The 21500-nt window shown below is 32.6% G+C and overlaps 1 protein-coding gene across 7 annotated transcripts; it reads right to left on the bottom strand.

Annotated features, from left to right (window-relative positions):
• Positions 1-5256: 5256 nt before the first annotated feature.
• LOC100789996 (CSC1-like protein At1g69450) lies at positions 5257-20958 on the bottom strand. 7 transcript variants are annotated; one of them, XM_006574853.4, is made up of 12 exons: positions 20606-20908; positions 20355-20400; positions 19722-20050; positions 19408-19563; positions 19185-19248; positions 18746-18955; positions 9714-9902; positions 9276-9574; positions 8184-8460; positions 7509-7781; positions 5858-6091; positions 5257-5718 (listed from the first exon to the last, which is right to left on the bottom strand). In XM_006574853.4, the coding sequence occupies exons 3-12, from the start codon at positions 20000-20002 to the stop codon at positions 5563-5565; spliced, it is 2139 nt and encodes a 712-aa protein (XP_006574916.1). In that variant the 5' UTR covers positions 20003-20050; positions 20355-20400; positions 20606-20908; the 3' UTR covers positions 5257-5562. The 7 variants fall into 7 exon arrangements, with proteins under 7 accessions (XP_006574916.1, XP_006574917.1, XP_006574918.1 ...); XM_006574854.4 differs by lacking the exon at positions 20355-20400 and having other exon boundaries at positions 20606-20958; XM_006574855.4 differs by lacking the exon at positions 18746-18955 and having other exon boundaries at positions 20606-20909.
• Positions 20959-21500: the final 542 nt, after the last annotated feature.

Here is a 21500-nt window from a genome sequence, read left to right as displayed (position 1 = left end):
GCCCTGCCATTTGAAAAGTTCATTAATTTTTATTCCACTTCTTTGGTATGATTATTCTGAGGGGTCCTATCCTTCAAAACGTCCCAATCCCTATGCATTTTCTGATCCAACCTTTAGCCGCAAACACCAGACACCCCAATTAGGGTGTAATGTCAAGATTCATAATGGTAAGAGGCTTTTTTAATTGATGCTGGTTCATTCTCATCACAGTCCTCTTCCTCCATTGACCCCACCAATCCATCCTCTCTGGTATATCAAATGATCCCTTCTTGTTAGTGCCACAGAAACCTCAAATTATTTCTCAGCCCCACATCACAGTCTTCAAACCCTCCTTTTCTACCCATGATTTGATCATTGCTATCATCAAACATTGCTACCACACTCATACTTCAATCAGAATTCCTCTTTATCCCTAAACACCCTATTGGCTAAATTTTATTTCGTTAATTAATTTAATTACTGTGACACAAGTATTTTTACTATAACCATAACTACCACCATCATAACTTTTTGTTGATATTCCATTTTTACCATGTCGAGAAAAACTTCAATGTGGGGCTCTTATATTTGTTGAAATAAATCGGAGTCTTTTTTTTTTAGGGGAGGGAACTATAGGGAGAGTGGATGATACTTTAGATTAAGACAGAGAAAATCTCTAAATTTAAATAATACTTACAAAAATATTTAAATTTCTTAACCTCAATAAAGAAATGAGTAGAGACTCAAATTTGTGTCTTACTCAAATTTTTTTCAAGATTAGGCTTTTGTTTAGTGAGGGCGAGTCCTGGTGCAGCGGTAAAGTTGTGCCTTGGTGACTTGTTGATCATGAGTTCGAATCCGGAAACAGCCTCTTTGCATATGCAAGGGTAAGACTGCGTACAACATTCCTCCCCCATACCTTTGCATAACGAAGAGCCTCGTTGTTTGAGGGTCAAATAATCTCTAGATATGAAAATCCATTTAAGGAGATGATATATCTCCCATAAGATATTCTTCTATAAACAATCATGCTTAAAGAGCACAACCATATCAAACCATATTTATATAAATTGGGCTGGGCTCTTATTCTACTTTTTGTACTTGCTCATATTGGTTGGTGAGAACATGTGTAGTGTAACCACAGAAGCATGAGCATTGCTTCTAGCTATGAGCATTAACACTTTTAATGTGAACAGTGAAAATGCTAGAAATTTGTCCAGGTGTTAGCAGCTCCTCTTCCTTTGGCTGACCCCATTAAATGTTTCACTCACTGTTGTTTTCCCCTTCTCCACCTTACCTTCCTTTTTCTTTTCTCCCTTTGACCATCCCCTCATTCAAAAGGCTTAGTCTTTGCTTTATGGTGTGTAGGAGAGCATGTGAATTTGATAGAATTGGGTTGAAGCACTGCAGTTTAGATTGAGATCATTGAGGGCCCTCCAAATTGGTTGCTCTACCTTTCTGTTGTTTGTCTAATTCAGCTTTCTTTCTTAAAGAAATTTCCTTTTCCATTCTAAAGGAGAGTTCAAGATTACTGTAATATGCCGGCAAAGTTTCCTATGCAATGATTCATAAATCAACTCAATAAACCTTGATACTCAAAGGGGTGTAATTTACATGTCTAGCTCAAAATTATATATATACTAGGAATTAAATAATCTCATAATCATAATCGAGTACTGTCTCAAGAACTATACAGCTTAGATAGGGGAATTTCTTGTTACATTTGAAGAATGGATTTCGTTAATTGTTTATCCACTATTAGAAATGCCGAATCAATTCAAAATGTAAATTGGATTTAAAAAATGCAAAGGGGAAATTATATAATGGAAATCCATGTTGTGTACACTCTCTTGAAGAAAATGTCCCATTTTGCTTGAATGGAAGAAAGACGAGAGAAACAAAAAAAAAAATGAAAATTTGACATTTATAATTCTTTTTTTACTTTTTCTTTCATAACAAAATTCTCATGCTACTTATAAATATGAAAGGATTCAAATTTTTAAGTTTTAACATTAAGAAAGTCTTAAAAAAAATAATTCTAAAAAATATAACTAATTTTAATTAAATTTCTTGTTATGGATTTTCTAATTTTCTTAATAAAAATAATGATAATTTTTTAAAAAAATATTTTTAAATTTGCAAAATGATAAATAAAAGTAAAAAAAATTATTTTATAAATGATTAATGTTTACAAAAAATAAGGGTGTAATTTATGAGGATATTTTTCTTAAGACTTCAATATATATATTTTTCCTCCATATTTTGTCACGGCACAAAAAAAATAATTCCATCTCCTAACTTTTGTCCACCATAAAACGGGATATTGTGAACCCACATTCTTCTCATAATATGCTATGTTGGTCTATGATTGGGTTCTCTCTTGTAATCATAGATTTTTTTTAACAAGCATGATAGTTTTACACTTTTTTTTTTTTCTTCTTACATCTATTTTCACCCTCAATGAATTTTTTTTCTCCTTCTAATCATATTATTTATATATTATTTTCTATTTCTCTTCTTTTTCTATCCATATCTAAACAGATTATATAAACCTAAAAAGAATGTCAAGAAAAACATATTTTCCTACTTTTCAACTGGACTATCTTTTGAAGTTTCTCTTTTGAAAGTAGATTTAGTTTAGCTTTCGGCAACCTTCTGTCAACATCATAAATCCTGTAGAATTTACTCATCATCAGTGTTATATATATATATATATATATATGCACCGTTCAAGTGCGTAGAACAAGGGCCTTATAATTCGGGCTGGGTAGGTGTATTTGTGTCAATCGGTTATGGGTTGGGTCAAACATGGATTGGCCCACCTATAATTTGGTTAATTTACTCTAGAGTGTAAAATAATAATTTTAAATAATTTATATAACCGACATGTATTAATAAATTTAAATTAAATTATATTAAAATATTATTTGACATACATATATTAAAATTTAAAAATCTAATTATTATTGAAAATAAATATTTTTTTATAAAATAAATTTAAGTAAATTTGTGAAAGAAAAACTTGATGATTACAGTTATTAATTACGATAATTTCGAATTTGTGGAGCAGCTTAGATCCCTGATCACTCGGATAAGGAACATCCAACTATGACGAATTGGTCCACTTTTTTAACTTCAGTTTTATTAGCCTAACTTACATATTTTGTCAAGTTTTTTTTTTACTCTTACATTATTTAAAAAATCAGATTAGACTGTTCAGTTTGTTTGTTTAATTGGACCAAGAATAGGTCAAGTCACTAGTCCGGACAACTAAGGAAAATGATAAAACAAAAATCTATTAACAACTGGTCACGAACTGACCAACAATTGATGCTAAAAAATGGTTTGAACTGATTTTCTTTTTTTTATAAAATATTTTTAATTTTAGTTCTAATTTTTAAATATATAAAAATCATATGATATTTACATATGAATTATTATCATCTAAATATTTATTATGAATTCTTTATTTTCTAATATGACCCCTTTATGTTTATTTAAACTTTTACCTAACTTAATTTTCTTATAATTTTTTATATTAATTTATTACTGACATGTTTTTTAATCTTAAATATATATTTAATCAATACCAATCAAACCATTGTTCAACCAATGAATTGTAAACCAATACTTTTACTGATACAACAACCCGTCAGAATTTAAAAATATTAGTCACTATCTCATCACTTCAAGTTGAGTTGACATTTATATCGAGTACTAACTGATTTTAATAGTGAATCATCAAACATGAATCTCCCGTAGTCAATTTTGTTCTTTAATAAGGTGTTTTTTAATCAAACTAGTCATTTAAAGTTAAATATATTTATAATAAATTTAAATGTATTTTTTGTCATTATAATTTACCTTTGATTTTATTTTTAGTCCTTATACTTACAAACTTTAATTTATAGTCTTTATAGTTTAAAAAACGATTTTAATTTATGTTATAAGGATCAAAACCTAATTGAATAAAGTTAGTGGAACTAAAACTTAAACCAAATCAAGCCACAACTACATTGATAAAAACTAATGTAATTATTATAAGGACTAAAATTAAAGTAAATTAGTGTGACTAAACGCATATAGATTTTAAGTAAAATTGTACTTTTGGTCCCTCAGTTTATCTCCAGTTTTGGATTTGGTATTCCAATTTTATAAATTCTTGCAAAATTGGTCCTGAAAACCCGATTTGGACGTTGACCGTTAACCTCATACGTTGACTGCCACATGTCAATGTCACGTGTCAACGTCTGAGTGATTCCCTGTAAAGGCTTCATTTTTTGTAGGTAAAATTGTACTTTTAGTCCTCCAGTTTTACTTCAATTTTGATTTTGATCCCTTTATAATTTAATTCGCACATTTGGTCCCCCAATTTTATAAATCCCTTTATAAATTCAGTCAAATTTCATCATCGGAGAAGGTGTATTTCAAATTTCAAACAAAAATACCATTGTCATACATAGGCCACTTAAGCAGTCGTATACACATAATACCGCATGGGGGAGCAAAAAAAGAAAAAAAACAAGGGATTATTACAGAACTGTTAAAGTAAGAAATTTGAAAATTTCAGACCCAGGTTAGGATTTATGTGCCACTTTCCCAAGTTGAACAACCCCGGAAGTGAGAGAGAGACAAATAGTGATTTTTCTTTGGGTTCCTAAGTGAGTGAAAAACTTGTGATGAAAAGAAAGTGCGAGATTTATCAAGACCTACCATGTTTCTAGCACCAGTGACTAAACCATTCAAAAGACAAATTTTGTAAGAACAATTTATGAAGGGATTTATAAAACTGGGGGACTAAATGTGTGAATTAAACTATAGAGGGACCAAAATCGAAATTGGAGTAAAATTGGGGGACCAAAAGTGCAATTTTACCTACAAAAAATGAAGCTTTTACAAGAAACCACTCAGACGTTGACACGTGGTAGTCACACGTGGCAGTCAACGTCAGAGGTTAATGGTCAACGTCCAAATCGAGCTTCCAGGACCAATTTTACAGGAATTTATAAAACCGGAGGACCAAATTTATGAATTAAATTATAGGGGGACCAAATCCGTAATTGGAGATAAAGTAGGAGACCAATTTTGCAATTTTGCCTAAACTTTATAAAGCTTGAAGGAGAAGTTGTAGAGCCAATATGAATTTTCACCTAATAATAAAGCAAGTATTTAACATTTCTTAAATTTTTGTTAACGTGCATGATGCATCCTTAGAGAATGCATGTTAAAAACAATGTTCAATAAAAATACAAGGGTTCAATATCTTGGAAGTCTAAATATCATTTAATATTTTACTCTGCAAATAATTAAGAAAAGTAAGAAATATACGCAAATAAGGAGGAAAGTGGTTTAAGAGCCAAGGCAAAAGATAACTTCAGTGCTATATGCAAGTTTTAGGCTCTTCATTTAAGAAGCTGGAAAAAATTGGCCACTCTTTCGGAATTCAAGACTTTTCCATCTATACAAACAAGCATATACAAGCCCCTTTTGCACTTCATTGCCCTTGACATATGAATATTTGCATCATATACTGGGAAGAACCAACACAACTGGTTTATTATTGAATGACATTGTGCCTTAGCATTAAGCCTGAGATATAAGGGGACTGCGAAGATTGTCATTGTTTTGTGAATGTTGAATTGGAAGCAATGCAGGGTCTTTATAAGCATTTACCAAATTCTCATAAAACTGTGTCATTGTAGCATCATTTTGATCTTGCCTATCCTTCTTTTTCAAACTCTGGAAACACAAAACCAAGTTAAAATCAGACCTGACAGATTGAATGCAAGATGCAACAACTCTTTATTCTTTCAGTAATGTTAGGGGTTGGATATTGGAAAAAACATTTGAACAATCATTTGCTGGATTTGAAGTGTACCTCTGCAGAATATGCAACAAATATGGGCAGGAATCGTTTTCGGCAGTACTCATTAAAGAGAAGTGTGAGGACTGGTAGGGGCATCGTCAAAGTAGATGCTAGAGAAAGCTTTTTCAAAGCAAAGATTCCCACTGCAATGATGTGCATGAGTACCAGAGAAAATATCATTGAGTTGTGTATAATAGGCCAAAATTTCCCAGCTGTATCATACTTTGGTGCATATACATTTATAAACTGCATAATATATTGGCAGAGCATCAGTGTAAATTATATCAAAAATGTTTTTAAATGTCACAATTTCATGGATAAAATTAACATTGTCAGAACAAAAAGAAAATAATCCTTGAATATGTCGGGGGAAGACCTCTTGCACACGCACACACAAACAACACCAACAATAGAAATAGCGACGACACATATCTAACATAGTTTGGCATTTCTTACCTACGTCCGAGGAACATCTCAAATAAAATTACAAGTTTTCTGGACAAACTTGAGAAAACCCTCCTATTTACAAGTTCTTTGTACAGACTTGATAAAACTCTCATTACAAGGTTTTTGGACAACTTAAGAAAACCCTCTCAATTACAAGTTTTCTGGACTCTTAAGAAACCATCCCCATTACACGAACCCCACTACCCCTCTTCGCACTTGGGTAATATCTTCTCGCATCACAATTACCTCCTTTTATAAAGATGGCGAATGGCTCCATTCTTGAATGTGACTTAAGTGAACCTTAATTGTACTTCACTAGAATTGAAAACTTCTACCAAGCAATCAAATTCAAGGTTATATCACTACTTATGCTCCACATTAGTCAACCACAACCACAGGCAGTTCCTGAAACCAAATTCCAAGACATTAAAATGGAACTTGTTTAGGCTTCCCCTCTTCAATCTTTTATTTCCTAACTTTGTTGCATTTTAGAATTTGCCTTGGCTTATCCTATTTAGATCTAAGTCATGATATATTTCAGTAAATACTGTCTTGCAATCTTTGGAAAGCATGGATAAAGTACATGCAGTTGCTCTTACTTATTGTTGCTCCTTATACACATGAATCATACTCCAGTGCAGAAACGGCTAAATTTCATCTTAATAAAGCCATCGTCCAACTACTATGCCCTTTGACCCTTTCCAGGCATCTACTTATTATTTCACCAAAAATATTCCTCAGCTACATCAACCTTCCCAAGTTCAGAAGTCCCGGTGAACAAATTTTCAATTACGGACAAAATTAAACATCAGGATTTACTCTTAGCCTCTTAGGTGTAGACAGAAATCAATAAATATCTCTAAGATGCCTCCTCACTTAAGAGCCTTTTGAACTTGAATCATGATTAATTATCCCATTTTACTTGGTGCTTAAATTTATTTTTCTATACAAAGAATGGGTGCAACAAGGATAGACCTTATTTTTAGAAGCTTTGGTACCACAATAAGACATAATTCAATCCAAAGCTTAAGCTAATGGGTGGAAACTTAGAAATGATTCTTGAACACTTTTTATATTGCAAATATTTTGTATGGATTTCCAACAATGAAATTCTCCCTTGCTTTTATTAGTAGAAGCTCATCTGTGGCATAAAATAAGCTTGGCAAATATAAGAGTCTTCTAGCAGATATCAAATAACATCCAAAGAAATGCTGACCTGGTTTCGAAAAATGATGTAAGCAAGACAAAAGTAGGCCAAGAGGAACGGCAAAATTAATGGAGCTAGGAAGAAATATGTAATACCAAGAAGTCCAAAGAAAAGGACCCTTGGAATATCCTTGTGGTATGGAGTAGATGGAACTTCAAATTCATCATCTTGACTGGTGAAAGGCCTCGTTATCCAACTGAAAATGAAAGGAATTACACGGAAGAGTTCTGATGACACGCTTGTCCATCCTTGCGTGACAACATAGGTAATAAAAAATGATGCCTACAATCAAACCAAAATTAATGACATCAGAAAGATAGAAATTAAAAAGTCTATATTTTTATAAATTGTTATGTAGATTTTATATTTGAATTGTGATCATGTGATATGATCAAAGTCATAGATAGAATAAACAATTTTATTCTTATTATGTTTGGGAGGACATTTGTTTGGGTATTTTTCTTTGGTAGATGTTTATTTACTTTTATTCTATCAAGGTTCATTCTTTAAAATGGGACTTTCTTTTCGTAGAGATTTGAATGATAAAAAAACTAGTTAATTACAACTTGTCTTGGTCTTACTTGATTCTTTCCATAGCGTGGTTTTCTATCCTGCAACAGACTTTTTGTAGCCCTCAAAAATATGTTTCAGGAAAGTTTACAATGGAGAGAAACATTTTCTAACCTGTGCTGGAACTGCAACAGCCAGCTTCCCAGGAATGTTCTTGGGATCAAGGAGGGTATTGAACATAGATAGAATTGAGCCAGAAAATACAGTTGCGAAAAAAACATTCCATACTGTGAACCACAGCACTTTTCTAGATGCACTCATTTCTATATCACTATGTGAAATGTATCCTTGAATGGAGGATAGGAACTCCATGGCAGGAGGCACCAATTTCAGAAACAACTGAAGAATAAGACTGGGAAGGTATCCCGTAACTATTTGACTGAAAAATTTTCTGAAAGCAGATTCACAAAAGGCTCAGTGATTGTGCATTAAGAAATAAGAAAAAAAAATTACAAGGAAAAAGTTAGCATGTCTGCAAAATAAAGATGTAGCATTACAAGTAGATGTTTGATTACACAGGAAAAAACAGAATCACATGCAAGATATTTAACATGACACAAAATGCTGTGATTGGATCATCCTAGCAGCAAGGAATTTCAACATTGAGTAAATCTGGCAAAAAAATTATCAACAACATCCACTCTGGTCTTCATTTAACTATCATCCTTTATCAATTGCAAAACCCATACTTTATGTCTACAACCAAGATGTCCTGAAAAACAAGGTTTAGCACTGGAGTTCCTATGTGTATAGGCAGTATGCAAGCAATATGATTGCAATACTCCTCCAAAGCAATGAAATCCTTGAAACATTTTTCTTACTACCAATTAACAGCGTCATGGTTTAGAATTCTGACAACCTAGTTTGATAAGTCAAGTTTCTTTTTAAAATCAATTTACAGCTTCCTGGCTTTACCTTGTCTGAACTAACTGATATTCCTAATGAACTGCACATGCAATCGAGGCAAAGTAAAATCTGCTCTCACCAACTTGTGGCCTAGTCAATTATTGAAAGTATATACTTTGAGAAACACTGGACAATCACTTTGACCTAATTCTCATGCAACCCCAAAAGTTATTCTTTTGAGCAGAAACTCACATCCATGGGTTAATAAGACCGTGAGGAGAGGGGAAATAAGAGAAGAAAGGTAGCAAAGCATAGAGAGGGTTTATCATGAACAAATAAATAAATAAACAAGCAACTTACATGGTTAGAATACTTGTCAAGAAGGGAAATAAAATTTCCAATTGATTGAGGTTGGTAAGCCCCTGTACGATTACTACAGGTATAAGGAACACAATAGTGAAAGTAGTACACACAAGTACAACCACCAACTTAGAAATCCATCTTCGCATGAATGATTCAGAGAAGAAAGGCCAGTACACATCGTGAGGTTCTGGAGCTAGCTCAGTAATCCAATGGGTGGGATTGACTGATTGCTGTAAATGAAAAGCAGTTGCAGCACCAAAACGAGACTTAAAGAACACAAAAGCTGCTCGAGCCTCCTTGAATATTGAACAAGAGTAGAGATTAGTAGGATGCATTTTATGACTTTATACAAGAAAATGCAAATAGTTAAAACAAGACTGAAACTACTTTTAAATTGTTTCTTTTTGGAAAAAGACCTGAAAGATTACCACATACTTCTCCTGCCAATGAAGCCTCTAACTGCTTCAATCTCACATTCTCCTCAATGTCCTCTAATTTCTTTTCATAATATATAACACTGTTTTTTCGGCTAAAAAGTCCAGGAAAACCACGCTGCGTATTCTTCTGCTGAGTGGAATCAGATCGTAATTGAGTAACCCTTTTGTACATTTTTTTTGCTTCGTTCTAGATTAAAGAAACGGAAAGACAGGGATGTTAGTTGCATAATTCTCAAAACTGAAACAGAAATAGAATACTGAAACAATTAATCTGGTCAACAAAATAGCAACCACCTATACATATAATTGAAAAGATAATTAGATTTGGATTACCAGCAAAGCTGTTAAAATTAATAAATAATGCTTGAGCTGCAAATAGGATAATAATAAATTACTACAAAGGTTTGAGTATTGTAATAGTCTCAAGGAATTTTCCTACAAACAATACTTTTTCATGGAATATCTCATTTATATATAGACTATCTTCAAAAGTGAACCTAACCAAAGGAAAGAAAAACCAAAAATAGTAACATTAGGTCAGGCATATGCGTTTCAATCACTACAATGGAGGAAAGCAAATATGCAAATTGTTTTGCATACAAGTCAGATCAATTATATGCTGCTTGTTTGTCACACTGAATCACTTAACTCAAAGGATCTATTGATGTCAATGCATATATTTCAAGAAGGTGTGAATAAATATGACCATCCTCATCCTCTGATAACTTAGAAGGTGGTGATTGTAAGAATTAATGTCTCATGTGAGAGGTATGTGACTTATGTAGGGACTAATAAATAAATAATTAACGATTAAGGACTAAATTGTAATTGGGCTTAATAGGAGAAGTTTCTAGGGTTAACTGCTACTTGATAGGAGTAATGGTTATAAAATGGGCTTAATACCCACTAATGTGAAATAAGGTCCCCTTCCTTACCAGAAAGTGTTCTCTCTCACCATAACCATCACGAACGGAGAGAGGCAGAGAAGAAAGGCCTAAGGAAGTGAAATCTTATTTTTCTCCTCTTTCAAGAAAATTAAAGTGCACCGGAGAGAAGTTCCAAAGAGAAAGGTACAAGTCTTAATGGAGAAAGGTACACATCATTATCTATTGTTGTTTATTGATTGTTTGTGAGAACCATAGGTTTTAAGATCCTGTTGTTTCCTGTCATTGATAGTCTAGGAAACCCCTTAAGAATCTTTACATGTGGTATCAGAGCATGTTATGAAATTTATGATTCTCCAAGAATGATTTAATTTCTCTCAATTATACATGAACCCTAATTATGAAATTTAAGGATAATTTAATTTCTTTCAATTATGTATGAACCCTAATTATGAAATTTAGGGATAATTTAATTTCTCTCAATTATGCATAAATCCTAATTATGAAATTTAGGAATTTTATTTTCCGCTGCATGTATTATTTTATTGGCAATATTTTATTATTGTTGAATACCAATTTTTGGAGAAAGATTATTTGAAAACTTATGATTATGGGAGAGAAAGTTGCACGGCATGTATATATTAAATTTGGAGAAAGTTTTTACTTCTAATGGTGAAAGAAAGAAAGCGTGCCTAAACGTAAAGATTCAATTTCAATTTTGAAAAGCTGCGTTGGCAGGTACGTTTGTTGCAGGAAGAATATTGAAATTTTGGAAATTTCTATTTGCAACCTTATGTTTGCTATTTCCAATCCCACTTGATCTTTTTTTTCCCGAAAAAATTATTGTTGAAAGTGATTAAAGGATTGAAAGTTTATGTTATGTAATTAAATTAATGTGAATGTTTTGCAATTATTGATAGCAGTAAATACATGTATATGCTACATATTTGCTTGAACGTGTTAGAATGTAAAAACACAAATAAATGCAAATATTATTTTATGGTTTGGAATGAAATTAATAGAATGACTATGAATTGTTAATAGCAATAAGTATGTGCAGGCCATACATATTTGGTTGGAATTAAATGTATGTTGGATTTGTTAGTCACCAAAGTGACCAAATTTGTAAGGTTATTTAATTCCAAATTAATGATTATTTCAATAATATTTGGTTGGAATTAAATATATGTTGAATTTGTTAGTCACCAAAGTGGCCAAATTTGTAAGGTTATTTAATTCTAACTTAATGATTATTCCAATTACTCATAGAATAATGGATGCTAAATTATATGATTATTGGTTTATGGGTAATTGAAATTCATTGTTATAAGGCATTTATGGATCGCCCAAAGGTTGATTAGTTATTCTTATAATTAATGAATATAATTGTAGGCAATTTGTGTGTATCATTAGTTTTATTTATATGCCCAAAGGAAATAGATACAACTAATTGGTGCATATTTAATTGCCAAATAATGTTAAAATTTTATTAGCATCATTATGTTTGTATGTTGTATGTTGGTGTATCACCCAAAGGAGAACATCAATATACATTGTCTGTTATCTGAATGAATCATATGTATGACATATATTTTATGTCTCAAAACACTTATGTGAATTTTATTATGTAATACATGTTTTGAATTCATTGGATTCTTATGCATCATCTGTACCAATTTTAATGGGCTTAACTTCTCTGACAGAAATGAGCAAGTCCAATTTCACCTTAGTGTTTTGGATCATGATCTTGCTATGTTAGAAGAGAAATTTGTTACTATTATTGATGTTAGTAGCAATGAAGAGAAAGTTCATTATAAAACTTGGGAAAGACCTAACAGACTCAGCCTAATGTTGATAAGAATGACTGTTGCAGACAGTATTAAGACAACTCTCCCTAAAATCGAAAGTGCTAAAAAGTTTATGAGATTAGTGGGAGAGTATTCTCAAATAGCTGATAAGTCTGTTGTTGGGACATTAATGAGTACATTGATCACCATGAAGTTTGATGATTCACGTACTATGTATGCACATGTCATTGAGATGACAAACATTACAACAAGACTTAAGACCTTGAGAATATAATGGCTGTGAATGAGAACTTTCTTGTTCAGTTTATTCTGAACTCATTACCGTCTGAGTTTGGCCTGTTCTAAATGAACTATAATATCATGAAAGATAAATGGAATGTGCATGAATTGCACAGTATGTTAGTTCTGGAAGAAACGAGGCTTAAGAATCAAGGAAGTCACTTAGTCCATTATGTTAGCCACCAAGGGAATCAAGGAGCTTGAAAAGAAATTTATGAAGAAGCATGATAAAGGCAAAAAGGGTCATTAAAGAACAATGACGACTCTTTGCAAATCCAGAAGAAAGGTATCAAAGGGCAATAATTGTCAATTTTGTGAAATTAAGATATTTCCAAAAGGATTGCCTAAAGTGTAAGTCTTGGTTCGAAAAGAATGGTGAGCTTAATGCTCATGTATGTTTTGAATCAAACTTAACTATAGTTTCCCATGATACATGATGGATTAATTCTGGATGTATGACTCATGTTTCTAACATTATGCAAAGATTCCTTACAATCCAAACCATAAGCCCAAATGAGAAGTTCATTTTCATGGGGAATGAAGTGAAAGCTCCAGTGAAAATAGTTGAGACTTATTGTTTAAAATGCAACACTGGACGTCGTTTAGATTTACTGGAAACTCCTTATGTACCTAGTTTATCTAGTAATTTAGTTTCATTATTTAAACTTGATGTTACTGCATACTCTTTTAATTTTGGTAATGGATGTTTCAATTTATTTAAGCATAATCATCTCATTGGTACTGATATTCTCGTGATGGTTTATATAAATTGGAAATAGACAGTTTGTATGTTGAAACTGTTTTAATTCTGCATCATAATGTTGGCACTAAACGTAGTTTAGTGAATGAACGATCTGCTTTCTTGTGGCATAAACGTTTAGGTCACATTTCTAGAGAAAGGATAAAAAGATTAATAAAGAATGAAATTCTTCCTGATCTAGATTTTACGGATCTAAATATTTGTGTGGATTGTATCAAGGGAAAACAAATAAAACACACAAAGAAATGAGCTACAAGAAGCACTCAGCTTCTTGAAATTGTGCATACTGATATTTGTGGACATTTTGATGTTAGTTCTTTCGGAAATGAAAGATACTTTATCACCATTATTGATGATTATTCACGTTACGGTTATGTCTACTTACTGCCCGAGATTTCTTAGGCAATGGATGCCTTAGAAATTTACTACAATAAAGTAAAATGGCAATTAGACATAAATGTGAAAATTATTAGATATGATAGAGGTGATAAGTATTACGGAAGATATGATGAAACTGGGCAACACTCAAGTTCATTTGCTAAGCTTGTTCAGAAACATGCATTTGTGTGCAATACACAATTCCCGATACACCACAACAAAATGGTGTATCAGAAAGACATAGTAGAACTTTAATGGATATGGTTAGGAGTATGTTAATCAATTAGACTTTACCCGTATGTTTGTGGATGTATGCCTTGAAAACTGCCATGTATTTGTTGAATAGGGTTCCTAGTAAGGCAGTTCCAAAGACATCTTTTGAACTGTGGACAAATAGGACGCCTAGTATAAGGCACCTGCATGTTTGGGGTTGCTAGACAGAAATAAGAATTTACAATCCGCAAGAAAGAAAATTGGATGCAAGAACAATCAGTGAATATTTCATTGGTTATCCAAAAAAGTCAAATGGGTATATGATTTATTGTCCTAATCATAATATGAGAATTGTCGAAACTGGAAATGCAAGATTCATTGAAAACGGTGAAATCAGTGGGAGTACAGTTCCACGAGAAGTGAAAATTAAAGAAGTTAGAGTGCAAGTCCCTTTAACTTTTGTCTCTAACAGTAAGGTGATTACTACATCAGTTATTGTTGCAAACAGTAATGAAGAAGTACAACACAATGATGAGCCCATGATACATAATGAACCCATTGGGGAAGAACCACAAGAAGTAGCATTAAGGAGGTCTCAAAAAGAAAGAAGACCAGCTATTTCGAATGATCATGTGGTATACCTACATGAAACAGAAACAAACTTAAGCATTAATGATAATGATCCAGTTTTGTTTTCACAAGTTGTAAGTTATGATAGTTCTGAGAAGTGGTTAAATGTCATGAAAGAAGAAATAGATTCCATGGAACATAATGGAGTTTGGGAGCTTGTAAAATTACCAAAGGGTTGTAAGAGAGTTGGTTGTAAGTGGGTCTTCAAGACTAAACGTGACTCTCATGACAACTTTGAACGTTACAAGACTAGACTTGTTGCTAAGGAATTTACTCAGAAAGATGACATTGATTATAAAGAGACGTTTTCACCCGTCTCATGAAAGGATTCTTTCAGGATTATTATGGCATTAGTAGCCCATTATGACTTGGAGTTACATCAGATGGATGTGAAAACTGCCTTTCTTAATGGAGACTTAGAGAAGAATGTTTGTATGGACCAACCAATGGGGTTCTCAGTTGAAGGAAATGAACACATGGTGTGCATACTAAAGAAATTAATATACAATATTAAAACAAGCTTCCCGCCAATGGTATTTGAGGTTTAATGATACCATTATTTCCTTTAGATTTAAGGAAAATACTGTTTATCGGTGTATGTATCTGAAGGTCAGTGGGAGTAAGGTTATTTTCTAATTTTGTATATTGATGATATCTTGCTTGCAGCTAACGATCTTGGTCTTCTTCATGAGACTAAGAAATTTCTCTCTAGAAACTTTGAAGTGAAAGATATGGGTGAGGTAACCTATGTGATAGGGATAGAAATATTTCATAATAGATCACAAGGATTGTTAGGCTTATCTCAGAAAGTATATATATCGATATAGTGCTAGAGAGATTCAAGATGGAAAGGTGTTTAACATCGCCTATTCTAATTCAGAAATGAGACAGAGTTAGTCTCGCACAATGTCCTAGAAATGATATGGAACGAAAACAAATGAAAGTAATTTTGTATTCATCAGTTGTTGTTGCATCTGAGAGCTGAATTTGTAATATGTTTTAAGGTTACAATTCAGGCTAATTGGCTGCGGAACTTTATTTCAGGGCTTGGAATTGTCGATAATATTGCTAGGCCGCTGAAAATGTATTGTGATAACTCCGCAGCAGTATTTTGTTAGAACGACAAGTACTCTAAGGGTGCTAAGCATATGAAATTGAGGTACTTTGTCGTGAAGGAAGAAGTTCAGAAACAAAGAGTGTCAATAGAACATATTAGCACAAACCTTATGATAGTTGACCCTTTGAATAAGGGATTATTGCCCAAGACATTATAGAACATGTTGAAAGTATGGGCATTATTGTTATTGATGATCATTAAATGTAATTTACCTTATGTAATTTTGCTGACACTCTGAGCTCAATTATGATATGTTTCTGATTACATGTTCTCTATGTTTGCATGCATGTTTGTGTTAGAGTAATGTTAACGGGTTTTGTCTTGAATGAAGACATTATGTTGGACCAATTATGTACTCCTAACTAATGGTCATATTAAGGAGAAGACTAATTTGTAGTATATGGAAGGGACTATGTCAATTAGATGATGTACAACCGCCATGACTCAAATTGGTTCCTATTCTTAATCATGAAATTATGATGTACCCAATGTATAGAACAATTTAGTCAATTTTTAATGCGCATTATGTTAGTTAATCTATTTATTTATTTAGTCCATAATGTTTATTAATGTCACATGAGCCAAGTGGGAGAATGTAAGAATTAATGTCTCATATGAGAGGCATGTGACTTATGTAGGGACTAATAAATAAATAATTAACGATTAAGGACTAAATTGTAATTAGTCTTAATAGGAGAAGTTTCTAGGGTTAACTGTTACTTGATGGGAGTAATGGTTATAAAAGGGGCTTAATACCCACTAATGTGAAATAAGGTCCCCTTCCTGACCAGAAAGTGTTCTCTCTCACCATAACCATCACGAACGGAGAGAGGCAGAGAAGAAAGGCCTAAGGAAGTGAAATCTTATTTCTCTCCTCTTTCAAGGAAATCAAAGTGCACTGGAGAGAAGTTCCAAAGAGAAAGGTACAAGTCTTAATGGAGAAAGGTACACATCATTATCTATTGTTGTTTATTGATTGTTTGTGAGAACCATAGGTTTCAAGATCCTGTTGTTTCCTATCATTGATAGTCTAGGAAACCCCTTAAGAATTTTTACAGTGACTTAATCCTTTATGTTGGCTCAACAACAAAAGCAATCTGGACAATATCATAAACACTTTAGCAGCAGCAAAATTACGGAATTCTAGCATTGGGGCTCATTTATCACAAAAGCACCCACTTTTAGGGTTGTAATCAAGTATGAAAAATTGGAAGAAAAAATGTTCCAAGGGCTGTCATATGGCTGTGAGAAGTAATGTGCATTAATAGGCTTGTTAGCTTCGATACAGGAAAAATTCTCCTTAGTTTAACTTCAAATGTCAATCAATACCTTCTGTACTTGAATAAATCTGATTATAAAGGCAAGACAAGGACATGCAGAACATACTAGCATCAAGTACGCCCAAGTTTAAAGGCCATAGGACCTGAATATTCTTGTATATTTATTACTGAGCTAATTGTAGATCATAATTATTTGAGTTACCACTTACTAGCATTAAGAAGTTGTTAATAAATTGTAAAATATTTTTCTTTCAATCCTAGGGGTACTTTGGGGCATGTCTAGTTTTAGAAAATGCTTTTTGTTATCATTTCCTAATTTTGTAATCATTTGTAACAACAGTATGAAACATAAAACATTTTCTCAAACCAAACAGGCCTTTAAGGCCTTTAGTAATCTGGTATTTCCCAGTAAAGGTGGTATTCAGGCTTTGTTTATGTTTTTTAGTTGTTATAGAATATTTTAGTAATTTACATATTTGTTCATAGGCATTACCATTACCAGAGACTTTTTAAGTAACAAAACTATCTTTTGTTTTGAGGTAAGTTAGTTTCTACAAGCTCTATATGGTAGTCATTGAGAAGCTGCAACCTGAATCCCCAGGCATTTCAAAGGAGCACCAAGCAAGGGACTTCTCTATGAAGATAAAGGTCAAACTCAGATCATTGACTTTACAAATGCAGATAGGGCCAATATTCCCTTAGATGCGCAATACACTTCAAGATACTCTTATTGGCGATAACTTAGTATCCAGGAAAAGTAAGAAACAGGAAAATAGAGAGAGGGGAAACAGAAATAGATCAAAAAAGAAATTCCTATGATCTAATGTAAGTGAAACAGACTTTTGTATCTTTCATCCTGTCTTATTTATAAAGTATTATGAAAACAGCTAAAACCTACAGTTTATAGAATAGTATTGTATAGGTATGGTACGGCTACCGTATCTTGTAAACTTGGTTACATTTCACAGCCAAAATTAGTATAATATGTTCTTTGTGCTTGGAAAAGAGTAAGACCATTTTAAAGTGATGTAAATTCGATTGTTAAGAGGAAAAGGAGATCCTGTTATGAACCCAGAAACAGAAAATGAGAATATAATGCCTCTATTATTGAATAATGATTGGTAACAAAGAGAAGGAGAGAATTCACCTCAAAGGGTTTCCCCTTTCTACAACAGCTCAAGTTCATTTCTGCTAACAAACCTCCTTTCCTCCACCTTATTTATTATCTAACTAATCTCCTCTAACTAACTATTTATTCTAACAACTAAACTAATTACTTTGTATTGCTCTTGTTCTTCCAAGTAACTATGCTTCTCTCCTAACAGACCTCCATTCCTCCCCTTATCCTTATTTCCCCCTATTTATTATCTAACTAAATGTTCTATCTATACTACCTACTTTGTATTTCTTACATTCTTCCAAGCAACTACCCTTCTCCCCTAACCGATTTCTATCATTTTCTTGTGATTCACTCAAAGCTCTAATTTGACTTCTTTTTCAACTATAAGTGATACATCTTAATGCTTAATCAAAAGCACAAATATGTAGCGGATCAAAGCACATAGCCAGAAAATTATGCACACCTTTAGAAGACTAAGAATAAAGTTTCCTAGAAAATGTACAATATAGAGGCAAAAACCAATCAACAAGAAACGAAATTAAAATTAAACATGATCCTTACTACAAGACTACGGATTTTGCCTGTTCGGCGAACAACCACGTGTGACAGATATGTAGAAGGGTAAAGCTCACTAAAGAAGCTCTGAACACTGTCACTGATGCTGCCTGAGGAGGAAGTGGGAATGCTGTGAACTAAAATGGTGAAGTGATGAGGCTGAGGTTCGGAAGAATAAAAGTAAGAAATTCTTCTAGAAGATATGTATTTATACTCCTGAAGATTAAAGGAAATAAAGATATGAGTGAGCAATTCAATTGTTTGTTCATATATGAATTATATCTACTTATAGTTATATATTTTAATTAATGAAGAAAATTAAAGAGAAAGAAAAGCCCTTATTACCAATCCCTGTATTAAATCTGATGTACAATGCATGAAACTTAAGAGATTGCGGAAACAGTCAGATAAAGTATTTCCATAAGCTAAGGGTGAATGTACTTACATAAAAAAGTAGTATGCATATGAATCCAGTGACAATATATACAGCACTGAAGTGGACCCATAACCTGAAACAAAAATCATAAAGGATAACAGTCTCATACAATTCTTATCCATAATGAGAAAGTAACAAAAGACAAATGCTGAAAAAAAAAACACTCTCAAGGCTGAAGTAAGTTCTTTAAGAAAGCTCAATTAGAACAATAAAATCTTGAGTTAGTATTCACCAATGAGAGCCACTGTTTACATTTGATATAGTGAACACATCCAAGGAGTTATTGACAAAGTCTGCAATATCAATATCTTTTAGCTGATTTCCCCAACAATTGACTGGAAGAAGCACAAAGATCCCAATAATCCCAGCAAAGGTAAACGTTTTCAAACTGCATCCAATAAACATAAGAACTCAGTCTACAATATAAATAAGAGATATTTATTTAGATGATTCCTTTCTTTTGTTTTGGAAGGGTTGGAAAGGAGTGACACACAAGCTTACAAAACCACTAAACCATGAAGGTGCATAGTGAAGGGAATGATGTACCTAAAGGTTATCATGCGCATAAACACCACACCATCTAACCCTGATAATGAAAACAGTTCCTCCTCAGAAAGCCTCCAGGCTTTTGCAACCCAACCTGCAGAAGGAATTAGTCTTTCTAACTTGAAACGACTTCTCCTCTTAGAAGTTCCTTCAGTCAGCAGGCGTGGCACATAAACCTCATAATTGCTTGGTTGTTTCCTCAATATAGAATACAGTGTGAAGAACAACACACACAGAGCAGTGTTGATACCAACAGATGTCAATAGAGCAGACACAATCATGTTTCCAAGGAAATCTCAGAAATCGAAAAAAAAAGACTTGGTGACTACCTACAAGAAACACAAACAATGGAAATTCAAATCAAACACTTTTTTTTTTAATTTTGAGTTCATCATGTGCACAAAACGCAATAAGACCAAGAACATGGAGCAAACTTTGTAAATAAATAACCTATGGTTAAACTAACTTAGTTGGTTGAACATAGTACGTGGGTATTTGTAAATCCTTTGGTGCCTATCTTGGATTCATATGAATAAAAAAAAAAGTGTTTCCATTAGACCAAATTGATCATTCTGTCATTTTACCATACTAATCGGTCAATCTAGTAATACGTGACAAATTGTGAGAGATCACCTCATATTGGCGTTTTCCGTGTCAGCCAAACAGCCAGTGCTATAAACTGCCAGAACAACCAATTTACTTTAACAATGGAGTAAAGTGAAACTTTTTATATTTACAACTAAGCTGAAACTATAAATTTAATGAGTGAGCCAAACAATATCTCAGCCACAACTGTTCACTAGATTATTTGTATATAAACAAAAAGACACATAACTAATTGCTGAAAAGAAGAAAAATAAAATTAAACAAAAAAATGTACATACTCTTGAAACGGATGTTGAGAAGCCGTGAATTGAAAAACCCAGATTTAGAAAACTCCCAAAGTATGAGACTTTAATCACAATATGATTGTTGAGCTCACTCTCAAAACCCAAACTTGAACAACCTTGGATGGCTATATTGAAGACTTTGGAATGAGGATGAATAGCTGATATTACGTGGCAATTTTTGCTATGTTGACTTAAACTATGTAGGGAATAAAGAGGACCAATAGTTGAGAACCAAAAAAAAAAAAAAAAGACAGAGGGAAGAAGAGAGCAAAGATACACGGAAGAAACGCGAAACACGCGTCTTTATAATATAGTATGTGTCAGAACTCAGAAGAACATCTGAACATGGACCAGTTTAGCCAAGTACGCAATTAATTAGACAATCAATTACTGTATGTCAAATCAATTTGTTTTTTTTTAAAAAGAAGTTTAATTTTAAGGGGGAAAATTAAAAGTCAAGACAACACTCAATTATTGTCATTTTTAATTTGAGTTAATAATTAATATAGCAAAATTTTAATATAGTGCGTGTCATCTAACTAAAAATATTTTAAATATGACTTCAACATAAATTATTATAATAAATCTAATAACTTATAATTATACATCAATGATTAAATAACAATATATATGTTAACTCATAGGATTAAAAAAGCAATGTAAGATTTTAGTGTGTTCAATGATTTATTTAGTAAAAGAATTCTTATTTAATTTTTTAAAAAAATTTATTGAGTTAATAATACACTCCAAGCTGACATGAGACTAAAAAATTTAATGTGTTATAATTTTTTAAAAAGATGTTATAATTTATATTAATATGTAACTAAACTCAACTACATATATAAAAAATTTGACCGAGATAAAATAATCAAGTAAGAGAGTGATGGAG

The sequence above is a fragment of the Glycine max genome, chromosome 2 (genome assembly GCF_000004515.6).
Source record: "Glycine max cultivar Williams 82 chromosome 2, Glycine_max_v4.0, whole genome shotgun sequence".
NCBI lineage: Eukaryota > Viridiplantae > Streptophyta > Magnoliopsida > Fabales > Fabaceae > Glycine > Glycine max.
Note: the sequence above shows the minus strand (reverse complement) of the source record. Positions and strands in the feature narration are given on the sequence as shown.